Source organism: Bubalus bubalis, chromosome 5 (assembly GCF_019923935.1).
Source record: "Bubalus bubalis isolate 160015118507 breed Murrah chromosome 5, NDDB_SH_1, whole genome shotgun sequence".
In the NCBI taxonomy this organism is placed as follows: Eukaryota; Metazoa; Chordata; class Mammalia; order Artiodactyla; family Bovidae; genus Bubalus; species Bubalus bubalis.
In genome coordinates this window covers 16,329,980-16,348,825 of record NC_059161.1, presented here as the reverse complement: position 1 = coordinate 16,348,825, position 18,846 = coordinate 16,329,980, and the positions used below count along the sequence as shown (strand labels likewise).

The 18,846-nt window shown below is 38.8% G+C and overlaps 2 protein-coding genes across 3 annotated transcripts in view; one reads left to right on the top strand and one right to left on the bottom strand.

Annotated features, from left to right (window-relative positions):
• Positions 1 to 18,846, top strand: part of RGL1 (ral guanine nucleotide dissociation stimulator like 1) — a 280,330-nt gene that overhangs the window by 1,683 nt on the left and 259,801 nt on the right. The gene's annotated exons all lie outside the window — the stretch shown is intronic.
• Positions 9,937 to 17,863, bottom strand: APOBEC4 (apolipoprotein B mRNA editing enzyme catalytic polypeptide like 4). The gene is made up of 2 exons (XM_006048651.3): positions 17,635 to 17,863; positions 9,937 to 11,441 (listed from the first exon to the last, which is right to left on the bottom strand). The coding sequence occupies exon 2, from the start codon at positions 11,409 to 11,411 to the stop codon at positions 10,305 to 10,307; it is 1,107 nt and encodes a 368-aa protein (XP_006048713.1). The 5' UTR covers positions 11,412 to 11,441; positions 17,635 to 17,863; the 3' UTR covers positions 9,937 to 10,304.

Below are 18,846 nucleotides of genomic sequence, written 5' to 3'. Positions count from 1 at the left end.
AAGAAGCAACACGGCATTTTCTTTTCCCAGTTAAATTACCCTCAATAAGATTATCATTAAGTGATAGAAGTGACATTTATTTAAATCATCACTCAAGTTATGAGCCAATACACTGCTAACTAAAAACTCCCTCAAGGGCTGTCTTAAGACAGCCAAGGAAAATTTTCTACCTGTTGGCAATATTTATTTTTAAAAGTCTTATACCAAAGTATCAGATCATTACTATGGTGAATGGCATTACATAACCTAGAATAAAGATTTTTTAAATGTTTTTTTCTGAGTTTCAATCTTTGGTGACTTTAGTAAGAACTGAATAATATACTTGTTTAAATGCTAAAGATGGTTGTACTTTTTGTTTTTGTAAATCACGATTTTCTTTGAAGAGAAAATTGAACATTAGAAGCACATTTGAGAGCAAATGGAAACAAGAATTCTAGAACTAATACATCCCTTCTCTTCCATTTCTATTCTAAATAAGTAGGGCTTATTTAAGAAATTTCTTTATTCTCTTTTTTTAGAACTGGGAAAGAACACCAGAGTGGAAATCAACTTAAGGGAATAGTGAGGGGAATTTTAAAACTCAAGTTGTTCAAGGGTATAATTGTTTTGAATTTTGCTCTGTGTGTTAAATGTGTTAAATATAATTAATTAGTTTTCAGTCACATAATGCATATTACATTTCAGATATAACCGTGTTAAAAATGTCCTTTTCCAGTGCATATTTTTTGTCTCACAATGATAAATACCTAGTCCACAGTGGGTGCTCAACACCTTTCTATCCAATGAATTAATCTGACAAGTTAATTTTGGAATCCTGTTTAGAGGTTGAGATTTTTAATTCTCTTCCCACCTTCATTAGCTAATAGTTAACTCTATATAAAGTTTTAGAGAAATTTCTTTGTGTGTATATGAGTGTATGTAAAGAAACCAATCCTTCATAATCTTTTGATTGGAAAATACATTCTATTTTCTTGCAAATTCCAGATTTTTATTGTTGATTGTGGCACTTAATTCATTTTAAGTAATATTATTTTTCCTACTTTAACTTTTCAAGTGAGTGCTTATTCCTGAAATAAAGGATCCATATGGTTTTAAGACATTTTATTTATTGTGCACATAGCCTGGTTTGGTTCAATGCTAAAGTAATACTGAATCTGAATTTCCCCAAGATTAATGCTGCAATGGTAGTATATACCTCTTTCTGATTTTCTGTGATGAAGGCTCTTTTTAGTTAGAAAGGATTTTGATAAAACTATCCAGTAACAGATCTCTCTTTTCAGATATTTTAAACCAAGTACTTTGCCTACTATGTGCTTCTTCCCCCCAGATTTGTCAATATTTATTAATTTACAAATGAAAACATTGAATCCTGTACACTATTTTTTTAATTTGAAGTGGAAGGGAATTCAAAGTTAATCAAATATGTTGAAAGTATTATAAATAGAAACTAAATAATTTTCAGTTCTGGTAATGATAGTTTAATACCACTGTTCTCTAGCAGCATAATTATTACAATGTAAAAAGATTTTTAGCATGTTATCCTTAGATTATGTTATGTTTTAACACTTGTGCTTAATATATATCCAAATGAGCTGGTTCAGTGTTGAAATACCAACCTTCAAATCTTTAGGTTTTTGTGATTAATTTTAGCTTTACATAACCTTATGATTACATACTGAGGTAGAGTAGATAGGGTGAACTATTTTATGATAGGATTTTTATTCTTCAAAGATTAAAAACATTTTAAAATCTGTACTCTTGTCTCAGGCAAAAAGTTTAGTGCTAAATCAAAGATTAAACCTTGTTTGTTAAACATCCTTGTGAATGGGCCTTTTTCTGTTAACATTTTTTTTTTTTTTTACCTCTTTATGATAATATAAAGGAAAGCTATCAGTTTTTTGTCTGGGGAATCTCATGGACAGAGGAGCCTGGCAGGCTACAGTCCATGAAGCTGCAAAGAATCAAACACAACTGAAGTGACTGAGCATGCACATGGGTTTAAAAATTTACTTATTCTATATTCCTTCCCATTACTGAGGTCTCTTATTAATGCTAACTATTGTTTTAAGTCCACATTTACTGTCACAATATAAATCATAGTATTTGAAGTAATCATAATTTACCTATTTTCCAATATTTATATTACCTTTATTTTTCTTATCTTATTATACTAGCTAGACTTTCAAAATCAGTGTTGAAAAACTGAATAGTAGGCTTCTTTGTTTCTATTTTTAATGGAAATGTCTTTGGCATTTCACCAGTTTTTATTTCCCATTTCTTTATGATTTTTAGGAATCACAGCTGAAATTTTCAAATGCTTTTTCGAGGGATCTAATGGTAAAATCTTATAGGTTTTGTTCTTTTAATTTGTGAATATGATTAATTGTATTTATATTTTTTCTGTGCTAAATCATTCCTATTAGGTTGGTGCAAAAGTAATTGCAGTTTTTACATTGTTGAAATTTGCCATTTGACATTAGAATACATTCTAAATAAATGTGATTATGTTATACATCATTTTAATGTGCATTTCTCTCTGTGTTTTTTTGCTAATGACTTATTACTTGCTGTTTATTTTATATTTATTTTAGACTATGGAAATGATGTTAGACAAAAAGCAAATTTGAGCCATTTTCTTATTTGAGTTCAAAATGGGTTGTAAAGCAGCAGAGACAACTTGCAACATCAACAATGCATTTGGCCCATGAACTGCTATGAACCCACAGGGCAGTGGTGGTTCAGGAAGTTTTGCAAAGGAGATGAGAGCCTTGAAGATGAGCAGAGTGGCTGGGCATCAGAAGTTGACAGCAACCAACTGAGAGCATATCGAACCTGATCCTCTTTCTACTACTTGAGAAATTGCCAAAGAACTGAACCTTGATCATTCTACAGTCATTTGGCATTAGAAACAAATTGGAAAGGTGAAAAAGCTTGATAGTGGGTGCCTCATGAGCTGACTGAAAGTCAAAAAAATCGTTTCAAAGTGTTGTCTTCTCTTATTCTATGCAACAACAGCAAACCATTTCTTGATCAGACTGTGACAGGCGACAAAAAGTGGATTTTATATGATAATCAGCAATGACTCAGTGGTTGGACTGAGAAGAAGCTCCAAAGCACTTTCCAGAGCCAAACTTGCAGCCAAAAAATGTAATGGTCACTATTTGGTGGTCTGCTGCTGGTCTGATCCACCAAAGCTTTCTGAATCCTGGCAAAACCATTACATTTGAAAAGTATGCTCAGCAAATTGATGAGTTGCACCGAAAACTGCAGTGCCTGCAGCTGGTCAACAGAAAGGGCCCAGTTCTCCTCTGTAACAATGCCTGAACACATGTTGCACAACCAGCACTTCAAAAGTTGGGCTGCGAAGTTTTGCCTCACCCGCCAGTCACCTGACCTCTTGCCAACAGATTACCACTTCTTCAAGCATCTTGACAACTTTGCAGGGAAAGTGCTTCCCCAACCAGCAGGAGGCAGAAAATGCTTTTCAAGAGTTCATCAAATCCTGAAGCACAGATTTTATGCTACAGGAATAAGCAAACTTATTTCTCATTAGCAAAAATATATTGATTGTAATGGTTCCTATTTTGATTAATAAAGATATATTTGAGCCTACTTATAATGATTTAAAATCCATGGTCTGAAACTGCCATTATGTTTGCACCAACCTAATATATTTTAAGAATGAACTACTTCATTACTGTTTTAATTACTTGTTAGATTTGATTTGTTTATATATATATATTTAACATGATTTAAGAGTCAACCAGTCCATTCTGAAAGAGATCAGCCCTGGGATTTCTTTGGAAGGAATGATGCTAAAGCTGAAACTCCAGTACTTTGGCCACCTCATGCGAAGAGTTGACTCATTGGAAAAGACTCTGATGCTGGGAGGGATTGGGGGCAGGAGGAGAAGGGGACGACAGAGGATGAGATGGCTGGATGGCATCACTGACTCGATGGACGTGAGCCTGGGTGAACTCCGGGAGTTGGTGATGGACAGGGAGGCCTGGCGTGCTGCGATTCATGGGGTCGCAAAGAGTTGGACACGACTGAGCGACCCATCTGATCTGTTCTGATCTGATGTATAAGATTGGTCCACAGTTTTATTTCTTTGTTTTACCTTTATCCACTTTTGCTATTAGGATTAGTCTAGCTTTGTAAGGTGATTTGAGAAGATTTCACCATTTTTTCTATGCTCTGGAATAGTTTGAATAATAGAAAATTACCATACTGTTTTTTTTCTTTGAAAGTTGTAGAATGTGCTTGCAAAATTATTTGGGCTTGCTCAGTTTTATGTTCTGTGGTTATTGACTTGTTTAGTTTTTATTTTCTTAGTAAATCATGCATTTCATCTAGATTGGCAATTTATTGGCAAGAAGTTCCACAAAATATTTTCATACAATTATTTTAATGTCTTCCATGACCACAGACATACTGCTTTTCTCATTGCTACTATTAACTATTAAAGCAAAATATTAAAATCAATCAGCATAGTTTTCTTTTCCTCCGAAACCTGATTGTCACAAATTCTAGTAACATATCTTTACTGCTTATAGGAAGTCGCTATCTCACACTTGGAGGGCTGATAAAATTTGAAAGATTCTACAATTTCTATCCCTTTCTACTGTCTATTCTTACTGTGTTAATATTTTATGAACAATAACAATGACTTAATGAGTATTTACTGTGTTTTAGACACCTGGTCAATAAGCTCTTTACTTATATTATTTAATCTAGGGCCAGGAGTTAGTGTTCCCATATTATAGATGAAGAAACTTAAGGCTCAGAGAGGTTTTGTAACTCAGCCAGTTACGCTCAGCTGCTGCTGCTGCTGCTAAGTCGCTTCAGTCGTGTCCGACTCTGTGCGACCCCATAGACAGCGGCCCACCAGGTTCCTCAGTCTCTGGGATTCTCCAGGCAAGAATACTGGAGTGGGTTGCCATTTCCTTCTCCATATGCTCAGCTAGCAAGTGGCAGATAGATATGGGAATTAGGTCTACTTTCAGTAAGTCGTAATTCTCAATTCTACTACTTACCTTTGTGCTAAAAATAAGGTTATAGTTAAGTATCAAGAGTCTAAATAAACCCACACAGTAGCTTGAAATTATCTACTACAAATTGTGAGCTTTAAAAAACCTGTTATTATAATGAATTTTTTGAAAGATATTTGGTTTTCAGATATTCCTGTGAGCCTTCAATAGCTTATCTCAGTATTTTGAGACTAGGCATAGAGACTATTACCTAATATTTAGTCTGTACAAGTACAAAAGATGATCTTTTTTTTTTTTTGGTATATGGAGAGATCAGTACATGTCAATTAGTAATTCCACTTAATTTTTTAAAAATTGTGGCAAAATACATATAACATAAAATTTACCATCTTAACCATTTTCAAGTATACCGTAAAGTAGTATTAAGTACATTCCTACTGTTATATAACCACACTACTATCCATCTCTAGACCTCTTTTTATCTTGCAAAACTGAGACTCTTCTAAACAATATTTCTTCATTCCACCCTTTCTCTAGCCCTTGGCAACCATCCTCTTACTTTTTTAAGGTGGTAAATTTGGTGACTCTAGATATGCCACATAATTGGAATAATGCAGCATTTTTCTTTTTGTGACTGGCTTATTTCACTTAGCTTGATGTCCTCAAGATTTGTTTATGTTGTAGTATGTGTCAGAATAGCCTTCCTTTTTAAGGCTGAATAATATTACATTATATGTATACACCACACTTCATTCATTCATTCATCTGCTGGTGGACACTTGGGTTACTTCCACCTTTTTAAAAATATTTATGTATTTATTTTTGGTTGCACCAGGTCTTCGTTGCTGCGCTCAGGCTTTCTTTCGTTGCAGCAAGCAGGGGCTACCCTTCATCGCGGTGCATGGGCTTCTCGTTGTGGTGGCTTCTCTTGTTGTAGAGCACAGGCTCTAGGCACACAGGCTTCAGTAATTGTGGCATATGGGCTTAGTTGTTCCGAGGCACGTGGAATCTTCCTAGACCAGGGATCCAACCTGTATGCCCTGAATTGACAGGTAGATTCTTATCCACTTTACCACCAGGGAAGTCCTATTTCCACCTTTGACTCATGTAAATAATGGTGCTTTGAATACATATCATATATTTTTCTTTGAGACCCAGTTTTCAATTCTTTTGGGTTTATATCCAGAACTGAAATCATTAGATCTCATACACACACACACACACACACACACACACACACACACATATATATATGTAAAACCAGTTCTACTTAATTCAAAAGGGTAATAAAGCAATGTTTCATAGCCTAAGGCCTTTGATTTGGTACATTCCTGAGAATCAAGGACATCCAATGTAAGGTAATCTCAGGACTTAACATTTGTTAAGAGGTCCTGGATAACAAGGAATGGGGGTGGGGAGAATACCAAACTCCGGGGTCTAGAACCTACTGAAGTTCTCCACCTTAGCCCACCCAGCCTACCTAGCTCCCAGAGTCTAGATGCCCATTGGTACACTAATTTGAGCAGGATACAGGAAAGCCATAGGACCGGTACTAAATAGATACTGATTTTTCCAGCCTTTATGGTGTATCCACATTGTTTCTATTTTGAGAGGCATTAAAGCATAGTGATTAAGAACATGGGTTCTGGAGCTGGATCTTCTAGGTTTGACTCTCAGCTCAACCTTTACTGTTTGAGCAATTACTTAAGCTTTCCCTGTCTGTAAAATAGGTACTATAATAATAACTACCTCATAGGATTATTGGGAAGATTAAATGAGTTAATAATTTAAGTATTTAGAAAAGTGCCTGACATATAGCTCTCACTAAATGTTAAGTAGTAATAATATTATTTTTAATTAGTATAGGTTACCACATGGCTTTCCTTAAAACCTTTGGAAATAAGATAAATAACATTCCATTCTGTAAGTTAAGTTTTTGGACTGTATGCACTATGAATCAAGAAAAGATATCTAATAGCATTTTAAAGAGGTAATATTGCTCCCAGGCTAGCAGGATTAGATTGTAGCCTGATGAAATATTAACATCTATAGAACATCAATACTAGTTGTGATAAGAATATAGAGGTTTATGTTTTCTCTCATAGCCTTGACCCACCTAAAGTCTATCCATGGGGTAGATGTCCTTGTGCATATCCCATCATTTCATTCCAGGTGGCAGATGTCTGTCCCTGGTAAGCAAAGTCTGACAGCACTAAATATTTGAATCACATTATGAATTCCTCTAATCTACCTTCTGATTATAGTTTGGCTTCTCATGTAGCTTATATACATGGAGAGGCTATATAGGCTGCAAAGCTTGGATAGCTGGTTGCATATCCAGTTGTAAATCTCACTGGAAATCAATTAGCTTTCTGCTTTTATATGTAAATCTTGGAAGTTTTGTTAATCTAGGTTTGCCACTAATTTATAAATCCATTTTCTCTATAATGACTGAGTACATGGTGGAGCCTGCAACGGTGAGACCCAAGCCCTCAACCATGTTCAATTCACGGAGGAAATGATCCCCTCCCCTTCCTGCGCCGCCCCCACCCCCTCCAACCTGACTCTCATCAGCTTCTTGGGATCTACTCCCCTGCCTTTTTTAGATCACCACACCACTAGTTCCTTTAATTCATTGGCTTGAATTTTCCTTATTGGGATTACCATAGATGGGGTGGCAGTTATAATTCTTTGCTATCACCTTTGCCAGTTTGCTGAGGAAAGGTGGAGCATTCTGATCTACTCTCCGCAAATAAGAATCCATTGTGTGGTGAGCAGAATGACTTGATCATCACACTGTAAAAGCTCACTGCAGGGAGCTATTGCTCTGATATGTGCCCTCATAGAACAAAAAGAGCTCACGGGCAACTTCAGAGCTAGCTCATGTCTCTTGTTTTACAGATGAGGAAAAAGAGACTACTTGCCTAGGGCCTTATGTCTTTGTTGTTGTTGTTGTTCAGTTGCTAAGTTGTGTCCAACTGTTTGTGACTCGATGGACTATAGCATGCCAGGCTTCCCTGTCCTTCACTATCTACCTGAGTTTGCTCAAACTCATGTTCATTGAGTCAGTGACGCCATCCAACCATCTCATCCTCGGCCACCTCCTTCTCCTCTTGCCCTCAATCTTTCCCAGCAACAGGGTCTTTTCCAATGAATTGATTCTTTGCGTCAGATGGCCAAAGTATTAGAGCTTCAGCTTCAGCACTAGTCCTTCCAATGAATATTCAGCGGCTGATTTCCTTTGGAATTGACTGGTTTGATCTCTTTGCTATCCAAGGGACTCTCAAGAGTCTCCCTTATGCAGTCTTAACAGTTCCTTGTCTAAAGCTTGACTCTTGGCCTGGACTCATGATCTGTCAGTAACATGCTTCTTTCTACCCCCTAGTCTTATCTAACCAGTACAAAAATTTAACTGTCGAGTGCTCCTTTCTTTTCTATGGAAGCATTTCCCCCTTTGTTACATACTGTGATAGCCAGGCTCACATTTGAAATACAAATCCATTATAGATTTCACTCTATGTTTCTAAGTGGATCCTTTGTATCCTGACTGATGCTGTAGTCTTCTTGACCACTTTGGAGACAGATTTCATAGTAATTAATTGAATCTATTTTTTTTTGGAGGAGCCCACAAGGCAGGAAGTTTCAGAGCTGGGTCCCCAGATCCTTCAGACTTGCTGATGTTATTAGCTGAGTCACCTACCTGATCTATCTACTTTTATAATGATCAGAGCTCTTGAATTTCTCATATGCTGGGGTCTTTTTTATTTAAACTCTACATCCCAAACTGTAAACATATGATTTCATGATCTAATAATAAACTTCAACAGTACCTCTTTAAATAATAATTACTGTATACCCACAATATAATTATATTCTAATAAATCTATTAAAAATTTCAGGTTAACAGTACAAATTCCTTTTAAAATTTTGTGTTTATTTTAATCGCAATAGAGATTTCTTTTCTAAACATTTTCCTTTTCTTTCTCCCCTTAACTTCCACTTTCCTTTCCTCCTTCTGCATGGGGTATTATGTGCTTTAAGTTTTTTCTTCCAATGGCAAAACTGTCTTACTAGCTTAGAATTAATTTTTACACATATTAAGAACATATTGAGTAGTAAGTTACAAATCAATGCACATTTTTCTTGTAATGCATTTCTAAGAGGGAAGTGAGGCAGCAAATATAATTAAACATAAACAAAGCACTTTAATGTACATGCTCAGAGGATTAGTCAAGGAGCACTTCTTAGAAGTGTGTTTGGAACAAGATTTTAAGAGAAGGGGTCAGAAAAGGGGAAGTAAAACAAATTATGTGTTGGGAAGCTATATTAGAAAAAGGGAGAATGGATCCTAACCAAAAAAAGATATTCATTGCATTATGGCTAAGCAGGCGCTTGGCTGGAATGGAAAAGGAATGTTGGGGAGTGGTAATTGGTTAAGTTACTGAAACGGAGATTCACAGACTTCCTCTCCACCTTTTGTCTGAATACTGTGCTAAACACTAAGGGAAAACCAAAGAGGAGAGACAGTGTATGACCTCCAGGAACTGATACTCTTGCTGATGCGACAGGGTGGCAGGAAGGTAGAGGAGGAACCTTGAAAGCCAGTAAGAGTGGCTTGGATTTTATGTGGTGTGTGATGGAAGGCCTTTTGGAGACTCTCATGTATTATCCCACCTTTATCATCTGCTCTGGAAAGAAAGATCAAACTGAGCAGGTGACTGGTTTCAAAAGTCAATTTTGGTAGCTATAGCTAATCAATTAGCAAAAGAACTTTTCTCCCCACAAACTATTTTGAACCACTTTAGATAAAAAAGGAAATGAGCTGCCTAAAATCTTCTGTCCACGGTTAACAATTAATGGAAAATCACTGGTTTGCTTTTGCAAGCAGCACTTAATGTCAGTAACTCAGGCTGTTTTCCAATTTTGCAGTAAATTTTTTATACCAAAACAAATTTAGGAAGCTATTTAGTCCATGGGCTTTTTTAGTGGAAAGATGATGTGGGTAGTGTAGAATAATGACATTTTCTTATCCACATCAGAATATTAGCAAGTTACTAATGGCTCCATTTTGATACTGTCACTTTCAAAGGAAAGGAGAGAGAACAAGTTGCTTATGGAAACATCTTGGATTATTTTAGAAATAATGTAGCCTTGTAATAGTTGAGATAATAAACAATTCATGTTTTGCTTTGAGTGTGTCAGTTTATCTCTGTCTTGAATCAGACCTAAGAGAGAAAGTTTCCAGATTTCTGCTGCCTATCAAAGTCCTCTGGTAGTAGTTTGGTCTCCTGACCAGTTGTCAGAATGCAGATTTTAGTTTTTCGCTTTCTTCTTCTTCTTCTTTTCATCTGCTTCTTTGCTACTTGCAAACTGTCCTGTGAGTTCTACTCTCTCCACTGGCATGCCAATGGGAGACTTTCTGAGATCACCGGTTTCCTGGAATGATATTTGAGGCACATTTAAATGCCTTATGATATTCCTGGGTTTATGTGGGCTTGGTCCTACATGGATTGGTGGTAGGTCTCTATAAGGCACCAGCACAAATACGACAGGAACCCTGGGGTCGAGGGTCAGATTGGGTTGCAGCTGTCCGCTTGTCACTTGAAAAGACTGCCTGGGAAAGACATTGTTTAAGGGGTAGCCCTCCAAAGCTGCCTGAACTTTTATGTCCGGATTCTCTTTTGCCTGGAGAAGAACATCGGTGAAGTATGGTTTCACCCCTGTTATGGCGTTGATTTCAAGTGCGTTGTGCCTGTCCGCCAGAGCTCTCCCGGTTAAAATGGGCTGGAAAACACTTGCTCCCTGGACACTGCTCACAAAGTTGCTGAGGAGAGAATACCATATCCCACCACTTATGGGGCTCAAAGTGACCTGTGGCCATAAACTGGCCAGGCTCCGGAGAGCTTCGCGGTTCCACGGCGAGGCAGGAAATTCAGCCTCTGTGTGATAGAGCTGAGAAAAGTAAATACTAAGAGTGATATCTGGATACTTTGCCAGGAAGGTATACATTTTGCTGATGCAGCAGTGGTTAGCTTCATTGCAAGGGGAGTTGCTGGAGTACAGAATAATATGCCGGATGCAGTCGTTTTTGTGTATGGCCGAGTCAAAGTAACCGTTCACCTCAAATAACATTGATTCCGGGTGGGTATCATTCCCAGTGCAGCTGCTAGCATGACCCTTTTGCACCAGGCTTCCAGAAGAAGTTTTTAGCTCATAGAACGTGAGGTGTTTCGTTGGAGGATATGTTGGCCCATAAGGGAATCCAAAAATCTGATAAAATTCTGTGTAGGCAACTCTTGCTTCTTCACCCGTCCGAATATGGTAAGGACAATTAGAGCAATCGAGAGAGAAACTCAGCCAGTAATAAGGTTTTACTATCGTTCCGTGATTGGCCAAGTATTCCTCATATAAGGGCTCCATTGTTAGTTTTATTGTCTTCTAGCTGCAACCCTAAACAAGGAAGAGAAATGACATATAAAACCAGTGCAGGAAAAATGAAACACAGCGCTTTAATTTGCCGAGTCATACTTTTCTTTAGAGGAAGTAGCACAATAACCATGGTAACATCTTTTGACTTTAAAAGATAGTAATTTACTGTATACCCATAGTGAAAGTTCAAGATACTAATCCTGAGAATTAGACAAATGCTGGGGGAGGAGACAGAAGGGAAAGACACAAGAACATCTTTGTCTGTTTGATAGATTCTGAGGCAGAAGAACAAATGGGTTAACAGTGCAAGTTCTAGAAACAGATTGCCTTATTTCAAATCTGGGCTCTGCCGATTACCAGCTTTGTTACTTTTGGCAAGTTATAGAACATCTGGAAGCCACAGCTTCTTTTTTTTCTTTTTTTGGTGAAATGAGGATAAGAATAGAACCTGCCTCGCAAGATTATCTTGTGCATTGAATGATGGAATAAATAAAAAATGCTTTATTATGTGCCTGACACATATTAAGGACTCAGTACATATTAGAGATGGCAAGAGTGAACGTTGACATTTTAGGAATCAGCGAACTAAAATGGACTGGAATGGGTGAATTTAACTCAGATGACCATTATATCTACTACTGCGGGCAAGAATCCCTTAGAAGAAATGGAGTAGCCATTATAGTCAACACAAGAGTCTGAAATGCAGTACTTGGATGCAATCTCAAAATGACAGAATGATTTCTGTTTGTTTCCAAGGCAAACCATTCAATAGCACTAGGTAATCCAAGTCTATGCCCCTACCAGTAATGCTGAAGAAGCTGAACGGTTCTATGAAGACCTACAACACCTTTTAAAACTAACACCCAAAAAAGATGTCCTTTTCATTATAGGGGACTGGAATGCAAAAGTTAGGAAGTCAAGAAACACCTGAAGTAACAGGCAAATTTGGCCTTGGAGTACAGAATGAAGCAGGGCAAAGGCTCATAGAGTTTTGCCAAGAGAACACACTGGTCATAGCAAACACCCTCTTCCAACAACACAAGAGAAGACTCTACACATGGACTTCACCAGATGGTCAACACCAAAATCAGATTGATTGTATTCTTTGCACCCAAAGATGGAGAAGCTTTATACAGTCAGAAAAAACAATACCAGCAGCTGGCTGTGGCTCAGATCATGACATCCTTATTGCCAAATTCAGACTTAAATTGAAGAAAGTAGGGAAAACCACTAGACCTTTCAGGTATGACCTAATCCTAAATCAAATCCCTTACAATTATACAATGGAAGTGAGAAATAGATTTAAGGAACTAGATCATATAGAGTGCCTGATGAACTATGGATAGAGGTTTGTGACATTGTACAGGAGACAGGGATCAAGACCATCCTAAAGAAAAAGAAATGCAAAAAAGCAAAATGGCTGTCTGAGGAGGCCTTACGAATAGCTGTGAAAAGAAGAGTAGCAAAAAAGCAAAGGAGAAAAGGAACGATATACCCATTTGAATGCAGAGTTCCAAAGAATAGCAATGGAAGATAAGACAGCCTTTGTCAGTGATCAGTGCAAAGAAATAGAGGAAAACAACAGAATGGGAAAGACTAGAGATCTCTTCAAGAAAATTAGAGATACCGAGGGAACATTGCATGCAAAGATGGGCTCAATAAAGTACAGAAATGGTATGGACCTAACAGAAGCAGAAGATATTAAGAAGAGGTGGCAAGAATACACAGAAGAACTGTACAAAAAAGATCTTCATGACCAAGATAATCACGATGGTCTGATCACTGACCTAGAGCCAGACATCCTGGAATGTGAAGTCAAGTGGGCCTTAGAAAGCATCACTATGAACAAAGCTAGTGGAGGTGATGGAATTCCAGTTGAGCTATTTCAAATCCTGAAAGATGATGCTGTGAAAGTGCTGCACTCAATATGCCAGCAAATTTGGAAAACTCAGCAGTGGCCACAGGACTGGAAAAGGTCAGTTTTCATTTCAGTCCCTAAGAAAGGCAATGCCAAAGAATGTTCAAACTACTGCACAATTGCAGTCATCTCACATGCTAGTAAAGTAATGCTCAAAATTCTCCAAGCAAGGCTTCAACAATATATGAACTGTGAACTTCATGATGTTCAAGCTGGTTTTAGAAAAGGCAGAGGAACCAGAGATCAAATTGCCAACATCCACTGGATCATCAAAAAAGCAAGGGAGTTCCAGAAAAACATCTATTTCTGCTTCATTGACTATGCCAAAGCCTTTGACTGTGTGGATCACAATAAACTGTGGAAAATTCTGAAAGAGTTGGGAATACCAGACCACCTGACCTGCCTCTTGAGAAACCTATATGCAGGTCAGGAAGCAACAGTTAGAACTGGACATGGAACAACAGACTGGTTCCAAATTGGGAAAGGAGTAAGTCAAGGCTGTATATTGTCACCCTGCTTATTTAACTTACATGCAGAGTACATCATGAGAAACGCTGGGCTGGAAGAAGCACAAGCTGGAATCAAGATTGCCGGGAGAAGTATCAGTAACCTCAGATATGCAGATGACACAACCCTTATGGCAGAAAGTGAAGAAGAACTAAAGAGTCTCTTGATTAAAGTGAAAGAGGAGAGTGAAAAAGTTGGCTTAAAGCTCAACATTCAGAAAACTAAGATCATGGCATCCAGTCATATCACTTCATGGCAAATCGATGGGGAAACAGTGGAAACAGTGGCAGACTTTATTTTCAGGGGCTCCAAAATCACTGCAGATGACGACTGCAGCCATGAAATTAAAAGACGCTTACTCCTTGGAAGTAAAGTTATGACCAACCTAGACAGCAAATTAAAAAGCAAAGACATTACTTTGTCAACAAAGTTCCATCTAGTCAAAGCTATGGTTTTTCCAGGAGTTGTGTATGGATGTGAGTTTGAAAGCTGAGTGCCAAAGAATTGATGCTTTTGAACTGTGGTGTTGGAGAAGACTCTTGAGAGTCCCTTGGACTGCAAGGAGACCAACCAGTCCATCCTAAAGGAGATCAGTCCTGAGTGTTCATATGTTGAAGCTGAAACTCCAATACTTTGGCCACCTGATGCGAAGAGCTGACTCATTGGAAAAGACCCTGATACTGGGAAAGATTGAAGGTGGGAGAAGAAGGGGATGACAGAGGGTGAGATGGTTGGATGGCATCACTGACTCAATGGAATCAGTTTTGGTAAACTCCAGGAGTTGGTGATGGACAGGGAGGCCTGGCGTGCTGCAGTCCATGGGGTCGCGAAGAGTTGGACACGACTGAGCGACTGAACTGAACTGAAGTGACATTTTAGCTCGGTAGTAATAGTATGAATCCCCCAGGTTGTCTAGTTGGTTCTGATTTATTAGAGTCCAAAGACACAGCAAGGGTTTTACATTTTGTTCATAATATTGTTCTTCTTTGTTTTTTGCTGACTATGAAAGTATCTAATATACTGTATGGAGGTTTTGAGTGTGCTTGCATGTAAAATCAGCTATTTCTTCAAATCATTGGCAATAAGTAGGAGGTGGTTATCCGTTATCCGGGACTAAGACCTTGGGATCTATTTTATTTAGTGGTAGAGACTTCTTGGAGAAGGAATGCTTGAGTATTCTATGGGCTGTGGACCCTCCTCATTCATTGACATTTGAGAGTTTTATTTCCAGTAGGTGGGTCTTGTTAGAGCATTTTGGAAACTTTCCTATTCTAGAGAGCAAATATGATCCTTCAGGATATTGCAAATAAATAATGTCGTGGATGTTAAGCCCTCAAAGTTGAAATTTTAAGTAATGATTTTTCCTTTACAAAAATATTCCTTCAGTATTATTGTTCTCAAGCAGCAACCAAGGGCATTATAATATAGAAACATTTTAAAGTAACTTTATTTTGCAACTATTATGTGTTTGCACAAAAGAAACTCTCCCAGTTTTATTATTAATATGCCCTTTGTCAGTTTAAGAAGTGAACATCAGTATCTCTTTATGGTTATATTTTGTACCTTTTCATTCCTGGTGAAAACATAGTACCTTTTTACATGCTTATTGATCTGTAGTATTTATTCTTCTGTGAAAGATGTATGATTCTTTACCACTTTTTGTTGAGGTTTGTTTGCAGTAACTTATGTATCAAGAGCATTACCTGTCATATTTTTTGTTAATATTTTGCCTGCTTTATAGAGCCTTTTAATTATGCTGATAGTATTTTTAATTGAACCAAATTTTACATTTTATGTGGTCTAATTAATATTATGAATTTTTTTTTTACTATCGTATTTAGGAAAGACTTCTGCATCAAAGAGGAGTTTAAGTATTCCCCATAGTTTCTTCTACTATGTATGTTTTTTACATTTACCACTTTGTCCAGGCAGCAAAATAGATAAAGCAGAAAATTTGAAAAGGACAAACTGACCACTGCAACAAAATTAATTTCTCACTTCTCAAAATTTATCACTTCAGAAGTATTTATTACAGCCTCTCCTATAGAAGCACTTTGATCAACTTCTGTCTTCTCAACCCAGGTCCCCTCAGTCATTGCTGTATATGATACGGCCTCATCTCCAGGCCAAAACCTGCAGAGGTCCTTTACTAATCCCTTCCTGGGCAGAAAATACTTTAGGAGCATCAGTCCAGCTGTTGATGGGATGTGACTTTACTCATGTCACCATTAGCCTAATGGCTGATGTCTCTGCACTGACTCTGGGCACCACATATGCATCAAATTCCAGATTTCTCCTGACCTCTGACACATCAACTTGGTCCATAGGATTAGGTGTTTGCCTCAGATAGCTCCTTAGTGCTATATTTTCCTGCTCCAAGGCTTCTTACACCCTGCGAAGGTTTTCCTTGGGATCCTGACTCTTCCCCTGATTAACCCTTGGCAATGGACTGATCACCTAGAACCTGACACCGTCTCCTGCTTGATCCTGAGCATTGTTTTCTCCTTGGATCTGTGCCTCTCAGCCTTACACATGAGACTGGACCTAAGAATATCAAAACTTGCCAAAACCAAGCCCAAAGTCTCACTTTCTTTTGAATATTGTGCGCTGAGTGTGGTCTGCCGTTGGGTGGTACACCCGATATCCAGGTTATAACTCAAATTACAATGTCTACTCAGCCACAGAAAATTTACAGATTGATTTGGCTAAAATGTTACGGAAGCAGTACCAAGAGGCCCTTTTCTGCCTTTACTTTTTTGGGGCGGAAGAGGGTATGGAGATCTCCATATGTAATAATCCCAGAATTACCCTTCTGATAAGGAGGAATCTTTGGGTTTTCAAGATAAAGGTGGTATGGAAAGTCCTGATTGCTTTTCTAAGCATCCTTCCTTTGCATCCCTCCGCTAGGCTATCTTAGCCACGAATGATGCATCATTACTGTGTATACCTGTGGTGGAATCATTTTGATATTTGGCAAATCTAATACAGTTATGTAAAGTTTAAAAATAAAATAAAATTAAAAAAAAATTTATAAAAAAAAAAAAAAAAAAAAAAAGGGGATCTTGAGGACTAGTGGCTTTTATAGGTAATGATGGGAGTTTTGGAGCCTCATTCTTGCTGATGGCTTTCAGGGCCAACCAACTGTGGCTCCCTATTGGCACGTCTTCACTTTTTCAGAAGATCTTTAATCACCCTTATCTGAAGGGGAAGCAGGAAAGAATTCCCACCCGCTTTGAACTCTTACAGGATTTGTGGTTTATATCAGCAATTTGCTGCTAATGACAGACCGTCTTGTGTTAACCTTTGGTATCTGGCCTTTCATTTTCCCCTAACCAGGTTGAGACCTGCCCTGTTTAGCCCCTGGACTACCTCAGGAACCTTGATTGGTTCACAGGCCGAGTTGGCTAAGACTTGTTTCCCCACCATCCTGCGTCCCCATCCCCCAGTTCTCTTCCTTCTGCTTTGTCCGCACTTGAGAAATAAATGCATGCCGCCCTCAGCTGAGCAGATCTCCTGGCGGTAGGAAGTGGAGAGCTGCAGAACCCAGCTCCCGGTCTCCACTCCTTGTGAGTGGCCCCCTGGGCTACGGCTGTGGGAGGACCGCCTTCCTTAGTTTAACACCAGTGATCCATACACGAGGACAGTCTGCTTTCCCTTCACTCAGCCAGGATTTAGTGAGTACTGGTAAAGCACAGTTTGCACCGGAGTAGTTGGAAAATGGAGTCTGCCCTTCCCAATCTGTGCGCAATCTGTTAGCAGCTAAAAACAAGTGTTAGCAGTTATAATTACCATCATTTTGTCTCCACGCTTGGATCACATTCCAGGTGTTCTAGCAGTTGGTCCATTGCCTCTCTTTCCCCCTTCAAGTCTCAGGCCCTGTTTCAAGTAGTCGTTTCAGAGGCCAACTGTGTTGTTAAGATTCACCTCCTGTATCGGTTCGGAACTCTTTTTGCAGTTTGCGTCCTTTAGTTCCTTTGAACTTGGCTGTCCCGAGTTAGAAAGACCTTGCCGAGGTGTGGCTGCGTCTAAGAACACTGTTGAATTGGTGCCATGGTAACGTTTGCAAAGTAGCTACTGCTAGGATACGGCTCTGACACTTATTACTTTATTTGCATTTCAAACCACCTGTTCCGAAGATGAAAATATACATGAATGCATATTCCATTCTGGATAAAAGTGTAATATCTTACTGTTTAAGTGAACATGCTGGGTTTTTTTCTCCTTCTGGCTGTGAGCATCAAATTCTGAGCTCAGAGCCTTTGTTCTGATCTAAAATAGGAGCCGGTCTTGGGATGTGGACAAGGTCTGTTGGTTTCTTTACCTGTGGTGGTGCCAGAGCCCCTCCTTGGGAGGCTCTGCCTTCTGTGAGAGGGAGGCCCCTGCGAAGGGAGCAGAGACTTGACTTCCCCAAAGGGAGGCACTTTCTACTAATAGCCCCGCTGCCCCTGGAGCGGGGAGGAGCTCTATACTTCTGTCAAACCTGGATTACTACATGCTAGCAGTTTCCCTTCTCTTACACATTCCCTGGGATACTCTTGCTATTGATACATTTGTGGTTGCCTCCAGTGTTAAGACAAGCTTTGCCCCTGGATCAGCTGCAAGAGCACCTCGTCCCTCTCCTTGCTTCCCCTCCACCCCCTCCATCTCCACACCGTTTCCTAGGACACTTTATGTGTTGACAGTCATGAGTCATTGTGCTCACTCTCATTATTCCCACAATCCTCTTCCTCAGCACGCTTGAAGGACTGCGTGGTGATCACTGTTACGTATTTCCATTAGTTGCCACCCAAAGTCCTTAAGCATGTATCAGTTCAGTCGCTCAGTCATGTCCGACTCTTTGCGACCCCGTGGACTGCAGCACGCCAGGCTTCCCTGTCTGTCACCAACTCCTGGAGTTTGCTCAAACTCATGTGCATTGAGTCGGTGATGCCATCCAACCATCTCATCCTCAGTCGTTCCCTTCTTCTTCAGCCTTCAATCTTTCCCAGCATCAGAGTCTTT

Coding starts and splice junctions, on each gene's coding strand:
- APOBEC4 (XM_006048651.3), bottom strand. CDS start 11,411: ATGGAGCCCTTATATGAGGAATACTTGGCCAATCACGGAACGATAGTA.